Below are 15979 nucleotides of genomic sequence, written 5' to 3'. Positions count from 1 at the left end.
ATAAAGTATTTTCCCCATAAATTAACAAATAATGATTGATTGATACTATTTCATGTTACAGTGGCAAATATTACATATATATTCAGGAAGATAATTACCTTTATGAACAATAATTTCAGCTGAAACAAGGGATCTCAATAGACGAGATATTAGTCAACTTAATACTTAATCATACAAGTGCGACACAAAGCTTCTATGAATGTTATTCCTCAAAGTACACCGGTACGTCATCATTACAGCGTGAATTATTCTTACAATTTGTTCACTCTCCAAAACTTTACCATATAAGAGAGGAGGGAAAGATACCAGAGAAACAGTCAAAATCATAAATCAAAAATAAACTGACAACGCCATGGCTAAAAAGTAAAAAGATCATTCACTAAACCCTTACCTCTGGTGCATCAGAAGGACCTGTCAAATTAGTGGTATGATCATCTGGTCTGAAAATAGCATATCCTTCTTGAACAAGCTTGTCATTGTAACAGACATCCTCTTCTCCTGACGTGTCCACCAGAACAAGGGACATTACTCTATCCTAAATACAAAAACAAAATTAATAAGAATATGTCCTTAGAACTTAGAACCAATTTCAGCACTCCTCGCTATAGCTTGCTCCCAGGGAACCACCAACTTGTCAAGAAATCAGGAAACCTAGTAAATAAATATCAGAATGGAACACATCTGCCACAAGCAGGGTTTGAACTCACAACCTCAGTATCGACAGGCTAGTGATTGCTTTAGATGAGCTAAATAGACCACTTTGCCAGAGACCCTCTGTAACCTTCTTATCAATCTGTTGAGTTAAGCTCATACTTGATTATTTTTTTCTTATGTTGTGCTGTTCCAGGTAAGGTTAGGATTAGGTGCTGCAAACATGTTTAACCCCTCCACACTCTGTGTGCCTGTCCCAAGTCAGGAGCGTGTACTTCATGTAATTCAGAGGTTGTCCTTTCTGGATGTATATCATGTTTGTTTTTGTTTATTGTTTGTTTTGTTCATAAATCAGGCTGTTAGTGTTCTTGTTTGAATTGTTTTACATTTGTCATTTGCAGACTTTAGAAGTTTGCTGTGTGGTATGTTTTTTTCTCAATGTTAAAAGCTGTACGTTGACCTCTCTCTAATTGCTCACATCCACATCATTTGAACTCTGGTGGAAAGTAGTCTCATTGGCAATCAAAATTTTTATCTTGACGGAAAGACTTTTCAAAAACTATATACTTCCCCACTGCTTAGCAGCAAGGGCTAAATACAATCTCTTTGTTAAAGATTGTGTTTACCTTTTCTTTTGTTGCCAATGCCACCAGTGGTTTATTTATACACATGGAAAGTAGTTTGTTTCTTGCATTCATTGTCCATTTCTAAAAAAGAAATGTCCTTATCAAACAATATAATTGAACATAAGTAAAAGTTGATAGGAGATAAGTACATAGTTAAGCTTACCATCAATAAATTTGGTATCTAATATCAAGAAAATATGATTTGTTGTTGCAGAGAAAAATGCAACATAAACTTCTTAAACTTGCATTAATGTACTGTGGATTTATTTTCGTGGGTACCAATTTTCATGGATTGCGGAAAAATTTCATATTCTTGGATATATGATTTCGTGGATTTGCCAATCACTGTATACAAAGCCTAGTGAAAATATGTTATTTGTTCAACATTTAAATTAGGGGTAATCTATACCCACAAAAAATCCACAGTAACTTACATACAAAACAGGAAGTAGAAATGTGATAGATCTGAAAATGTCACTTCAATAAATGAAGTAAAGAAGTTCTTATTTGTATTACCTAAGAAGTTAACTTCTATTACATGCATAAATGTAATAGACAAACACGTATATTCCAAACATAAAGTAAAGATATAGCAACATGTAACTGTGTCCCAGAATTTAGCTTTAGCACTTATATGAAGCTTGGTACAATATATCAAATAGCTGGGATTTGTATTTGCTGAGACAAATACATCTACCACTAAAGTGTGCTACAGATAGACAGACATACAGATAGAAGGATCAATTGACACACACAAGTAAAGCAATGTATAACAAGCACTACATGAAACATTCGGCAACCTTTACATTCTATAAGTGATCCAACACCTGAAGTGGTGATTGTGCTGTAGGGTGTAAACGAGTAGATACCACTATATACAAAAGGCAAAAACACTCAAGTGTTTTTACTGCATAGCAATAGTTCTATTGGTCACACATTTTACCAGCAAGTGTGGTGCCTTCAGGACTAGTAAAAATAGAAATAAAACAGTAAAGTACACATTTTGCCGTTATTCCTCATTGAAGTTAATGATGCCTAATTTTAATAATTGTTTAGAGACTATGCATGAGAGATCCTATATTTCTTGATTTTCAATTGTTCAATCCGATAAGCTTTTGTTTATTCAGAAAGTGACTTTCACATGTCTTTATTCTGCAATATCGACTTTTGCAGACAAACCTTCTTTTTTTTTAATTTAGGGGAGTGTGATAATGAGAAAATGCATTCTTTTAGTTTATAGTTATCATAACAGATTGAAATTGTAAATATACTATTTCTCTAATTCTTACACAATTTTTCTGACCTGTTGATTATTTATTTATACAATGTGTGGATAGTTTATCTCAGTTATTCATTGGTCAAAATTCGATAATAAATTAAATTCTTTTTGCTTTTTTCTGAAACTCTTATTGTGATGTCATGAAAAAGGAGACCATGCCTGGTGACATCAGGTAGAAAGAACACATCTTTTTGCAGATATTTCTAAAAGAAGGATTAAGAATGTCTATATATCGCCTAAAAAGCATTAGAGAAATAGAATTCCACCACCAAATCTTGTGCATTATAATATTTATCAACTGAAATTAAAAATATAACTGTCTCGAGTGGATAAATATCCTATCACACATGATGCAGTGGTAGAATCTATTTTTATATAAAAAAAAGGTAACTAATTATTTGCTCTGTTTACCAAGACACATGCCATGTGCATAAACATTTCACATATTTTGCTATGACATTAATTATTCAATAAACTATACCTGGCCCTCTGGTCCATTTGGTTGTACATTTCCCAGTCTTCCTTGAATTGCCTGAATTGGCAGTTTTAGAAATTTGGACCTAAAAGGTGAAACAAAGACATAACATTTCAAATTATAGGGTGATACAAGGGACTCATACCTCAAATTACAAGGTGAAACATGGGAATCACATTTCAAATTACAGGGTGAAACAAGGGGGTTCACATTTTAAATTAGCAGGTGAAACAAAGAATTCACATTTTAAATTACAAGGTGAAACAAAGGATTCACATGGATACAATATCACATATCATACAAAAAGGACAGAAAGGTTAGTTTGAAGACATTCTCTCTATTTATTTATATGTTAAGACATTTACCTGAGTAAGCGTAAATTTTTTCTGTGGACACTACACGTATTTCCATAATCTACAAAATACACCTGCAAAAGACAAAGAAGCTCGATAGAATATAAGTAGTAGCCAGTAAATCGTAATTCACTTATTCTGTCAAGCATTATAGATGATAAGTTATTCATCACAAATCAGGTATATTGTCATGAAAATAGAGCGAACTATGTTTCTCTTTACTCTACTCTGTGTTTGATTGTCTATGTCGGAAGGTAAATGACATCGGCGTGGACTATAGATGTTATAAAATGGTTGACTTGAAGAGCTGTCTATTAATATGTCTTTTATGGCCACTACAATATTTGAATAGCTTATCAAATCTTCTCTAAAATGCACTGTACTAACAAATCTACAGGAAAGTACATCTTTTACTGATATGTCCCATTAACAGAAAGGTGAATCAGAATATGCTTACCCTTCAGGTGCACCCAAGATTATCATCTTATATTCAGTGGGGTTGGTTGCTTAGTCTTTGGTTTTCTATATAAACTTTCATATACTGTTGTTTGTCTTTTGGTAGTTTTGCCATAGCATTATCAGTTCAATTTCAACTAAATTAATAAATCAAGGTAATGTGGATTCATCTATTTTCATGGGTTCCAATTTCGTGGATTGCAGAAAACTTTCCTTTTTCGTGGATACAAAGTCTGCATACAACCTGATTGAAATTTTTAATTTGTTGAACATTAAAATTCACGGTTGACCTGAACCCATGAACACGCAAAAAATTGGTATCCCAACGAATAATAATGAATCCACAGTAATCTTCTTAGTCACATAAAAAGGCAGCTGTATGACTCAACAAGGTTACAACAGTAACTTAACAAAACACACACTCAAATAATTGAGCTATAATAACCTGTGCTTGATGTCCTATCTCCAGCTTGGTTACAATACATCTATGGTAGTTATCATCCTCAGGGAATACAGCGGCTACAACCAGTCCAACTACTAATAATTCATCAGGTATCTTGTATGTATTACCTTCAGCTGTTTTATAACAGTATCTGTAAAAGGAAAGAAAAATTGTCTTTAAAATAATGATTTCGAAATAATGCTGCATTGCATCACATTATTAATTCTTGTGGAAGACAAAAACAAAGAGCACAAAAGCTGAAATGACAAAACTAGAAGTTGAATCCAATGAAAAAAATAATACTTTATGGTTAGTTTAACTTTCATCAAATACTGTGGATACATTTATTATTGTGGATACAAAATTCTATAATGATACATGTAGATCATGTTTTCTTTCAATTCTAGATTTCATTTTAAAAGTTGTCTTTTGGTGAACAGATATAAATTCAAACTTCACCAAACAAACAAAATATATTAGAACTCCTAAATAATTCCACATAATTCAGAGCCAATACATTAATGTCACCTACTCCAACTGGTTCATCACTTTCTCTAATGCTACTGTAGTCTTTTTAGATCTGACTTGGAACCAGAATAGACCAGGAGATACAATATTTGAGACAAAGACTTCAAAATATTCTCCTAATTGTGGTAATTCCAAATGTCTATAGCAGGCACCTGGTAAGATTGCGTCTTCTGGTAGTGAACTCTTAACAACTTCCTAAAATAAGAGGCATACCTTAAATTCTAAAATATTATTATTACATGATGTGTATTCACCATACTTAAACATTTAATTTTCAATTTTACCCTTTTATCAATAGCAACCCATTACATTAAGGCAATACTCTCAAGGAAATAAGAATACAAAAGATAGTAATTTGCCTTAAAATATTTGTATAAAATAGCCAACGATTAATTTTCATTTTACAAAACTCTTGAGATAGTCTAGCATCAGTTCTATATTCATATTATGTGACTAAGAATTAATATTAATAATTCCACGCATAAACATTTTATGATAGTATTTCCAGCCTTCAGGATAAAATTTTGAGACCACAAGCCTGAAACTCAATTTATAAAAAAAATCTTATTTGGATTTTGTGTACATGTCGAAAAGAATTTGAAAATCCTGGGCCATAGGACTTCGTGTTTAAGCTTGAAGACTGTATTTATGAATATATCTTTTCAAATCTTGTTCTTTTTAAAGATAAAATGGATTAGACTTTGTAATAAAATGATTGGCAAGGAGAAAACAGGCTGTAAAAAATAGGGCCGATCAAGTTCTTAGAACACAACTAATCATCATTTTTGCCTGAGCATCCCCCCATAAAAAAACCAACCAATTTCAAGCTTCAAGTCACAAACCTCAGGTTCTGGTAGGTATTTCAGCTTATCTGTTCTTTGAGGAGTAGTGGTATCCAATGGTAACACCATAATGATTCCTATAAATAAATTATTATCTTATTTTTTCCAATCATCTTGAAGTCGACAAATGGTCTTGAATGATTTACAACGGCCATACCAAATGTATTAATAATAGAACTTGCACACAGTTGTCATACTTAGCATATCACCTGTGGTAGATCAAAATTTAAAGTTCTCTGACAGTTCAGAAAATTGATAAAAAGTTTCAATTTACCACTGTCTAGGTGTTCAGTTGTTGCTTAGAAAAAAAGTGACTTAGTTATTGGTGAGACAAACAGATGTGGAAAGACAAGTTTAATGCAATGTAGCCTAAATTCCTAAAGCGTTTTGTTCACAATTCATTTATTTTTTATTATGTACCTTCAAAATTTTCATCTATTTTTTAAGGTACCAATTTTCGTGGATTGAAGAAAACTTGCATTTAGCATGGATATTTTATTTCGTTGTTTTGCCAAAGTCTGCATACATTCTTTAAGATATTTGTAATTTATTCAATATTTAAATTTGTAGTTCCCCATTACCCATGAAATCCACGAAAATTGGTATTCCACAAATATTAATGAATCCATAATATCTCACTTACCATCTCCTTTATACTTAAACTGTAACAATGTGTCCGTCAATGACAACAAAAATTTTTCAACAGAGCCAAAACCTAACTCTTCTACTGGTAAACTATCACCTATCAATTTCTGAAATTAAAACAGTTGTAATTTAAATGTGAAAACGTTCTTGGTTAGCAACTTGCAAATTTCTTACAATTTTCCAAATGATGCCTTTACAATATCTCAATAAAGTAAAGCAGTTCAGCATTTACTATATAACTTCAGTCTGTTTTTGCTGTCATCCGCAGTAATTGTGTAAATATCCAGTCATTTGAAAAAGTAAGGCAGTACACAGTCTGCACCCAAAACTTTTGAGGGTACTAGTACACAGGACTAGTGATTATTTAAATTTACTAGTTCTGAATAATTTCCACTAGTCCGACACCGTTGAGGGTCGCAAAAGCGACCCGAACCAGCTAGGGGGGTTTGGGGGCATGCTCCCCCTCAAAAAATTTGAAATCTAAGATGCAAAATCCTGCATTTTGAGCACACCTGAAAGGGTTTAAGCTGGTTGAAAATTATTTTTTTTTAGCTAATTTTAAGGATTTTACATTTGCAAAAAATTATTAAACAAGGAAAACTTCCTACACTATTTATTTTTAGTCATGATAAGTTCATAACAAAAACAATGTCAGAGTTTCCAAGTAATTTATAGTTTTTTTTATTCCTCATAGTCTTTTAATAATTGCTTCAGTTTTAATTTAGACATCCCATTGGTTTTGTTATTGTCTTTGCAGTACGTGCAAAACATTAAGAATTCAGTTCAATTCAAAGTTTTATTGCCATATAAACTTTACAGTTTGTGACATATAACAACAACAAAAACAAATAAAAACAATAACTAAGTTACTCAATATATGTATACAAATTCAGGTAAATATTAAAGGGTCCCCTGTCCTCAGTTCCATTGACTTTTTTATAAAGGAAACTAGTTTATTCACTTGTGTTGGTGTAGATGGATTAAGTTAAAGTATATATATAAATATGTCATTGTCAGTGAGATTAGCAAATGAATTATTTTCTCTGTTAATGCAATTAAAATATGTTAATCTAATATTTGAATTGTGAGAATCATTTAAATTATTAATAAATGTTTTTCATCATCTAGTACTTTGAATTTTTTGCAAAGTGAGGAATTTGAAAATGCCTTCCTTTTTCAATTTATAATGAATGGTCACTTGATTATAAGTTTTGTAAAATTTTCTAAATTTAAAGTTTGAGTTAGAGAGGTAAGGTTTGATCAATAGATTTGGATCAAGTCCTTTATACAAATTTAATTTACTTTTATCATCAATATATCTCAACTTATCCATCAACAGGTTGTTATAGTATGAGTTTATTTATTAAGGATGACGGTCATTCTTCCAACTACAGGAGATCCGAAACCCTCTGGTCCTGGTTACCTCAGATTTTGTTTTTGTTCAGAAACGTCATGATTTGATCTCTTTTGTTTTATAGCCTTTCCTGGCTTTGCCCGTCGGTACATTGAAGAATTTTTACGTTCTCTGGTCTTTCTAATTACCAAAAAATTGAAGTGTACCAACACGATGTTGTAAAGATGACATAAATCTATTTTGATAGCTTTATTGGTGATGTGAAGTAAACTAAAACATTTTTATAACATTAAAGATATATAATTAATCGTGGGAAAATTTGTTAGTCTTTTAATTTAAAAACACTTGCAGTCATTATTAGAAAATTTAATGTGTCCGTGTTGGTCCACTTTCTACTGGTTATAAGACAGATCGAGTTACCGGAACTATTGCGACTGGTTTTTGTTTCTGTTTCACTTCCTCGGGAAATGTACAATTATCGATCTCGATAGTTTAGACTTCGCAACACATTGATTTGACGATCTTTTCTGCATTACTTGTCAATTTGAACTTCAAATATGTTCAAATTTCAAATAACAGAGAAAGGACGTTATATATCCTACTAGTCCGGTCGGGCTAGCGATATATTAAATTTACTAGTCCGAGCTGAAAATTACTAGTCTGGGGCATCGGGCTAGTGGTTAACGTCGCAGACTGAGTACACCAACTCTATTGAATTGTGACATTGGGTGTAAACTAGTTGTGTGTGTACTTACTGCATCCAATGTTAGTTCTTATCTCTATAGTGGAGATTTGTCTCTTCAGCCATCAAACCACACTTTTGTATTTTAATTTAGAAGAACAGGGTTTGTAGTCTTCCTTTTTAATTTGCAGTAATTCTTTATTTTTCTTTTAAATTGTTCCCTTTATTTGTTTGACAATAGTTGCATAAAACTGTTTTGACATTGTTCAATACTGACATATTTTTACTAATTACCTGATAAAATGCCAAAAAATCTTTTAATGGAATTCCCTCTTTTCGACACATGACAACTTGTCTAATTTTTTCTTTCAATTCTGGATCAGCACCTTTCTGACTATTATGACGTTTCCTTTTCTCCTCTATTATGGTTTTATCTGCATCATCACGGTCTATAATATAATCAAATAAATAATTTAATACTGTGGATTCATTATTATTTGTTGGATATCAATTTTAGTGGGTTTCGTGGGTTCAAGTGAACCATGAATTCAAATGTTCAACGAATAACATATTTTCATTAGGCTTTGAATAGAGAGAGAATGGCAAAACCACAAAATCAAATTTTCACGTATATGCAAGTTTTTAGCAATGCATGAAAATTGTTAGCCACCTCTTCCTTTTTTTATAAAATTCTTTTAAATTCTCAAGTGCCACACAGTGGAACATTAACATTTAACTCTAATTATATTTTATTCTGTATTTTTTTGCTTCTTTTCTTTTCATATAAATAGAAAAAATGAATTTACAACAATGTTTATTGTCATAACTATCACTAATATTACTGTATGTATATTTGATGTGTTGTATTTGTTGTATTAAAATCTTGAAAATAATAAAAATTAAAAAAAAAAAATTGACAGCCACGAAAATATATGATTCCACAGTATTACTGCTTTACAAAGTAGATTTATATATCAATGAGCCTAATCCAATGAAGCACTAGTTTTCAGAAACCTAATCAGCAGTTGTCATAAGAAGTTTGTGCTAGTGATAAATCTTTTACATGTTTGAAAGTCTATCAAATTTATCCACAGCTTATTTTACGACTCAAATTCAGAAAACAAGTTAGGACAGTCATACTTGACAGTCATAATTGATTTAAAATGCATTAGCTAAGATCTTAAAAAAAAAAAATCATATCCATGATATCTATGAACATGAATATGATAACAATGCCCTTTAATAAACTGAAATTTAATATAATGGTGACTGATTTGAATAAATTCCAGAGCTATGTAGCCTGAGCACTATTTGTAATTATATGCTTCATAATTTTGGTGGCATGTGGAGAATATTTACCCTTTTCAGGTGATTTTCTAGGAACTCTAGCATCATACAATAACCAGTCTCCTTTGGATACAGGTCGTTCTATCAAAATCTGGTCAGGAAAGGAATTACATAACTCTATAACACTCATGTAACCTAGGTCTTTAAAATTGAGGAGTTTACTGTATTTCATCTGAAATGAAAAATACTCAAATTTATTTTCAAATATGGATACATAGCTTGGTATTGTACATGTATCTCAATTACAAGGCAAATGTGGATTTACCAAAGTAATGTGGTAAAGTGTTATTTTAGGATATATGTATTTTATATATAAGTAATACTGTAGTATTATATTATTGCATGGTTAAACTATACGGAGTGTATATTTCAGGTTCGCTCAGGTGTGACTTTTATCAGGTGTTTCAATAGTGTTTTATTGGTATTGATTAGTGGTCAATTCTTTGGCGGGAACTTTACATTTCTACATGGTCACTTTGTGTAATGGACACCATTTTCATTGTCTAGTAAATTGTAATATTATATTCTATTTGGAGTTTGGTTTTCCTATTTATAAGGTCAGTTATTCTTCTTATACTAATATATTAATTATCTATCCTTATAATTATACGTACGCATGATTTACGAATGTTATGAATAAATGCATGTTTGAATGATGTGTAGATGTGATATGCAAGTGTAACAATAGAAAACTTAAACGAACTTTAAATCTCTTTAATAATTGTGCTTTTATGGTTAAAACAGTAAATTATATAAAACAGCTAAATTTCAGTAAATGGATTAAACTATTGAATTTATGGAATGAATGTTTTATAATAATTTCAGATATTAAATAAAGTCATAAATTGATAAAGATAATAACTATCTTATTTTGATATGCAGATTAGGTTAGTTATGAATTTAATATTTGTACTGCAGGTATATTCCATATTGATGACCCACCATGTCGGCATCAACCTGATGTGATTGTACTTTTATTGTATTCAAGCCTTCACAAATACCTGTGAGGTAGGTTTTGTTATGTTGAATCTATGTGCGTTTTGCTTATTGTATTGTCTGCTTTAGAAAGTGCTTTATGCTTTGTTTGCACGTATGTTCTTGCTTTGCATGTATATGTTATTTTAAATATGCTTATTTAAATTTGGTATTTAACAGTTCATTTCATTACTGTTACAATGTATTACTAATGCATCGACATATGCATTATGATTAGATTTGGTATTTAGATGTATTCATGAGACAATAGAATTGGAGATCACTATTTCCGACTTAATGAAATTATATAGTATTCTTTTATTATTTAAATGCTTGGAAAAGTAAACAGTTTCCTTGTTCATAATTGTTAACATAATGTTTTAAACCTTTTATATAGTTACTTAATTATATTACATCCATTAATATAATGTATTGTTATTACAGGGTATTTATTTTGGATTACAATATATAACGAAATAAAGAATCCATAACTTTATATTGTCTTGGTGTAATCATTTGCCACGAAACAAGACTACAGTAACATATTAGGCCACTTTTGATCGATACCAGAGATTACTGAGGCCATCTTTACATTGGTAAAATTGATAGGCTGAACATGCTTAAGCAGGTTTGTTAATTGCTAAAATCCTACAAACAACTAATAATTTGTGGTACTGTGGATTTCTCATTATAGAGGTATTTACACTTGCATGAAAATTTGTCAGCTATTACGTAAATTCACACAAGTTCCCGTTCGATTTAACATCACAATTTAAAAACTTTAATCTCACAATTAAAAAGTGATTATTGTTTGACATTACAAGGCTATTCAGAGCAGATATAAGTTCATTTAGAGATAAAATTCAACTAAATTCCAAAACTGTAAATAAATTTATTTGTGGGCTACCGATTTGCTTCATGGGTTTCAATGTTCATCAAAGAACATATATACTCTATATGTATGGAGACTATATCAAATGTCCAGGAAAATATCGTTTTTCCTCATTCCATGAATGTATTTTCTTTGACAAGGAGTTTTATCAAATTCAACATCTTAGAGATCACCATATCAGCTCAGAAAATCACCAAGCTCTAAATGGTTTTGGGTCTACGGTTTAGATTTTCACTTAATCCTCTTTTTCAATATTAATTTTTCAGAACCTATGAATGTTCAGGCTATCTTTCCGAAATAACCATTGTAAAAAAGTAGAGAACACACAAAAGTGTAAGGCTCTGTTGGAAACGCTGCTTTATACAAACCTTGTACAAGAAAGGTAACTGACTTGCCCATATACCATCTGGTTTTTCAGCAAGCAACTGAAAGCATACAATGTTTAGTTAAATTTTCTTATAAACTAGACACATACATAAACACAATGGTTTTAGCATTGTAATATAACAGATAAAGTATAGTTGTTTATTTTATTATACTACTGTCCTGTCATTTATCATTTGTTTTTAGACTAACTGCTATATATATTTTTCTTGAATCCAGCCAAAACAATTATATCTCAGGGGCATTTACTCCAAAACAAGGTTAACTTTTCACTTTTGCTCCTATTTAGTTTCGAAACAATAGAAAGGAACTGCTAAAAAGGTAAAAAAAAAACAACTACAAAATAAGTTGGCAAATTTATTTCAAAATTTGAAAATAGATAGAACTTGTTTTGCTAATATTTTTACTATTGTCAGTTTTTTTCTTTAATTTCTGTCATGTCTGTAGTTAAACAAACATTAGGCAAAACTGTTGTTTGGCAATTTTTTTTTTAAATTAAAGACAATGCTGTAATGTTGGTTGGAACTTGGTAGTTGACATCCTAAAGATTAAGCAGACAAACTTTGGTTTCAATCCATTAAGGAAAAGATTTTTTTAGAGAAAAGTTCATGGATGACAGAAGACGGACACAATTTGATGGCAAATATTCATAATTATCCTTTGGTTTTGGGCAAGGTGAGCTAAAAGAAGAACCATTAAGCAAACTTCAGCCGATTGAGTCTGATAAAATTATTGGCAGTTTTGTGATAATGTCTATCAAACATTTTGTCAGATACATTGTCAGAGCCTAGGCCTAAATTAATATATTGTTTGTTTCCCCAAACCCGACCCTGTCAAAGAAGGTGTGGGTAGGTGGGTAGGGAAATAATTTTATTTTTTCCAAAAAGCTGGAACAATATCAGTCAATTCGACAAGCCTGAAAACCAAAAATGAATAAAATAATATTTGTCTTAGGTTTGACAATAAAATTTTATGAGTAGCACTATTTTTGCAGGGTCAGTCAGGATTGGAGAAACAAACAATATTTTATTTTATGCCCTATCCGACCAATGGAAATGTGTCCTACATGTCAGATGATCAGACAGATTATAAGATATATTTTTAAAAATATACAACTGACATCTCTTAACTCTGTCTGCAGTAGTTTTGTTCCATCATTGGGTTCTGTTTCAAGACAACATTCTAGATCTATTTCTGGTTCATTGGAATTATAACTAGATTCACTTTCTCTACCTACAGATGCTTGATCTCCACCGCTAGCACTTCTCTTCATTCCTGAAATCATGAACAGCAATCATGGTGACAAATGTACCAGATAAATAAGATCTATAAATTTACTATATGAATGAAAATCAATTATGGTAACAAATTGAACCAGATAAATAAGATCTATTTAATATCATATTGACATGATATTCGCGTGTAATACACGCTTTTTCAACAGTTTACACGCAAGGATTTTGTCACATGGCGTGTACACGCTTTTCAATACTTTACACGCAATTACATGTTTTTTCGTTCTTTTCATTTTTTGGTCGTTAGTGATATCGCTATTCTCTGGTTTTTTCCTTATTCGGCAATAAATACCGACAAAGTCGAAGTAATTGTTTGGCTGCCATATTGTTTATTTTTCTATATGGACAAACAGTAAAAGGTAAGTAGTTTGTGATTAGTTTTAACAATTTTGTGTCTTTCTTTCAAATTCACTTTATAGGGGAAATGTGCACAGAAAGAGGTCGCTTTCAGGGCCTGTACCGTCGTCTAAAGCGCCAATTGTTAAGCCAAAACGATGTGTACGTACCAAGATTCAAGATTTATAATTTATATTTTGGTCGAGTGACAAGTAACGCATTGTGCATTCTATGTTGCAATGACAAAAAACCATATACATGTATATGAGAGGAAAAATACAATGTAGCTATTTGAATAAGTATTAAAACATGTTTATTTAATAAATTTATAAAACATTTTTTTTTTTCAATTTCAGTTTCAGTTTCAAATCTAGTCAACAGATTTCTACAGGCCATGGGGATGATCGAAAATATCACAGAACTGTTGGATCAGCTCTCATAGTACCAGCTATCTTCTGATGAACTACCAGTTTTGACCAGGCAATAGCAATGGGAGCAATGGCAAAGATAATAGATGACATTTTACATTGCCAAAAAAAACAAACATTTTGACATTCTTTCAAATCTTGATAAAGCTAATTCAGTCAAATATATATTAATTCCTACTGTGGGAGAGCATTTTCCATTATAAAGCAATTGACACTGAATTCTAATCAGAACTTGACTATGTTACATTTATATTGTGTGCTGTTATTAAATAAATGTAACTAAACTTGAAACTGGCAGTTGTTTTGAATATGTGATTAGTGGTGGTGCTTTAAAAGCAACATAATAGACCACTGTTGAAAACAATAAAAGTTTACAGTAGAATAAATATTGTTTTTTATAGTAACAAATTTGTATGTGAAATTATGAACATTACCAAGTCCACATCTACGTCACGCATTTTCACATGCTTTTTGACATGTCATAACATGATTTCCCATTGTCAGAGGTTGGCAAGTATGTTTAATATATATATTAATCATATGTAAGGATAATCATTATACATGTGTTTATTCATGTATAAGGCATGTGACACAATCAAAAGCAAAGATTTCTTTTTCATTTTCATAAATGTCTTACATTTTGTTTCAAATTCCTAAACTTTCATACAAGTCTACAAAGTCTACTGTAAACAAGATTACAAGACTGACCTCATTTCAATAATAATTTGAACCCCTGCAACACCTTAGAAGTAACATTAGTTTAAGGTTTAATCTAATTGCACTTTAAGGTAAAGACCAATGGCACTAATTTGATGAAAGAGAAAGTATTATAAACATTATAGCAGCCTATGAGCATGATGAGGTTCATAATCATGATAATAAATATACATGTAGGAACTTGTGATTTAATATGTAACCTAATTATGAGACTCTCACACTTCATTATAATTCAATCTCTCTTGGTTGTGATATATCCCTCAATTTTTTTCTTTTAAACAGATTGTTTTCTCTTTTCAAATTTTGTATATCATAACATTTTTTTCTATAGTTTTAATAGTTCAATACAAATTCCAACTACCTCTCCCTCTTCCTCTGACTGGCTTTTGTTGAGCAGTGGTTTCAGGTCTTCCTGTTTCAACTTTATATGGCAAGGTGCTGTTGTATTGTTGTGGTGTTTCTACAATGGCTTGTCTTTGGTCATACTGCATAGACCAACCATCTGGGGGTCTGTTTTGTGGACTTAAAGTTCTTTCTTCTGGTTTGTGTCCTCTTTTTCTCCAATTGCCTTCAGGTGCTTTCATATGTACAGGCAAAACTCTCCACTCTCCACCTTGAAATTCTTTAAGTAAAACACATTCAGGAATAGAATATAAAAGTTCTTTAATAGACACAAAGCCAAGTCTATTAAATGAAAACATTGAACCAAAACGCTTCGAATAAGCAGTATCTAAATGAGTTAATGGTAAGCCATTGGAATAAGATCTAAATAATTCTGAGATGTTGTCTTTTATATAACGTGGCAAAGAAGGTGTAACTTTATATTGCTGTCTTCTAGGAGGTGGCCCTCTCCTCATTGTGGCATATTTGTTCTTGTTTGGAATTTTTTGTTTAGACACAAGTTTTGCAATGTGGCGGGTTGTGTCATCTGGGATAACTTCAAGACACATCATTCCCTTTCTATAAGTAATATGTAAAACATCTGTCATGTCTCTTAACAGGTCTTCAAGATTGGAGTACCCAAGTTCCCTAAAGGGAATAGGTTTGTCCATGAACTGATGAAAATCTCTCCTTAGCTCATCAATTGTCAGGGCTGCAGGACTTGACATCAATAAGGCCCTAATCTCCTTTGCAATTTCATGCCTTTTATTTGCAATGTCAGTCATGTTGAGTGTTTATTTTCAGTTCTTTCGCGCCAGCCTATCAAAAATATTTCCTGCTAACTTCCATGTGGTTGTAGAAAAATTATGTCCTACTGGTTCCCACACTGAA

At 31.5% G+C, this 15979-nt stretch overlaps 1 protein-coding gene and 1 long non-coding RNA gene across 2 annotated transcripts in view; one reads left to right on the top strand and one right to left on the bottom strand.

Annotated features, from left to right (window-relative positions):
- Nucleotides 1-15979, bottom strand: part of LOC143063732 (tudor domain-containing protein 5-like) — a 55307-nt gene that overhangs the window by 39175 nt on the left and 153 nt on the right. Inside the window, exons 2-14 of the mRNA XM_076236072.1 lie at nt 15069-15974; nt 13052-13206; nt 11916-11972; nt 9693-9852; nt 8628-8782; nt 6296-6404; nt 5653-5729; nt 4815-5005; nt 4286-4433; nt 3397-3458; nt 3038-3116; nt 1278-1358; nt 392-535 (exon numbers count right to left, since the gene is read on the bottom strand). Of these exons, the coding sequence (XP_076092187.1) occupies nt 392-535; nt 1278-1358; nt 3038-3116; nt 3397-3458; nt 4286-4433; nt 4815-5005; nt 5653-5729; nt 6296-6404; nt 8628-8782; nt 9693-9852; nt 11916-11972; nt 13052-13206; nt 15069-15873 (2223 nt within the window). The 5' untranslated portion in view covers nt 15874-15974. The remainder of the gene's footprint in view (nt 1-391; nt 536-1277; nt 1359-3037; nt 3117-3396; nt 3459-4285; nt 4434-4814; nt 5006-5652; nt 5730-6295; nt 6405-8627; nt 8783-9692; nt 9853-11915; nt 11973-13051; nt 13207-15068; nt 15975-15979) is intronic.
- On the top strand, nt 9960-11151 carry LOC143063733 (uncharacterized). Its single transcript, XR_012975086.1, has 2 exons — nt 9960-10237; nt 10599-11151. It is a non-coding gene; the product is annotated as an uncharacterized LOC143063733 (long non-coding RNA).

This window comes from Mytilus galloprovincialis, chromosome 2, assembly GCF_965363235.1.
Source record: "Mytilus galloprovincialis chromosome 2, xbMytGall1.hap1.1, whole genome shotgun sequence".
In the NCBI taxonomy this organism is placed as follows: Eukaryota; Metazoa; Mollusca; class Bivalvia; order Mytilida; family Mytilidae; genus Mytilus; species Mytilus galloprovincialis.
The sequence above is the reverse complement of the archived record's forward strand: the minus strand, read 5'-3'. Positions and strand labels throughout refer to the sequence as shown.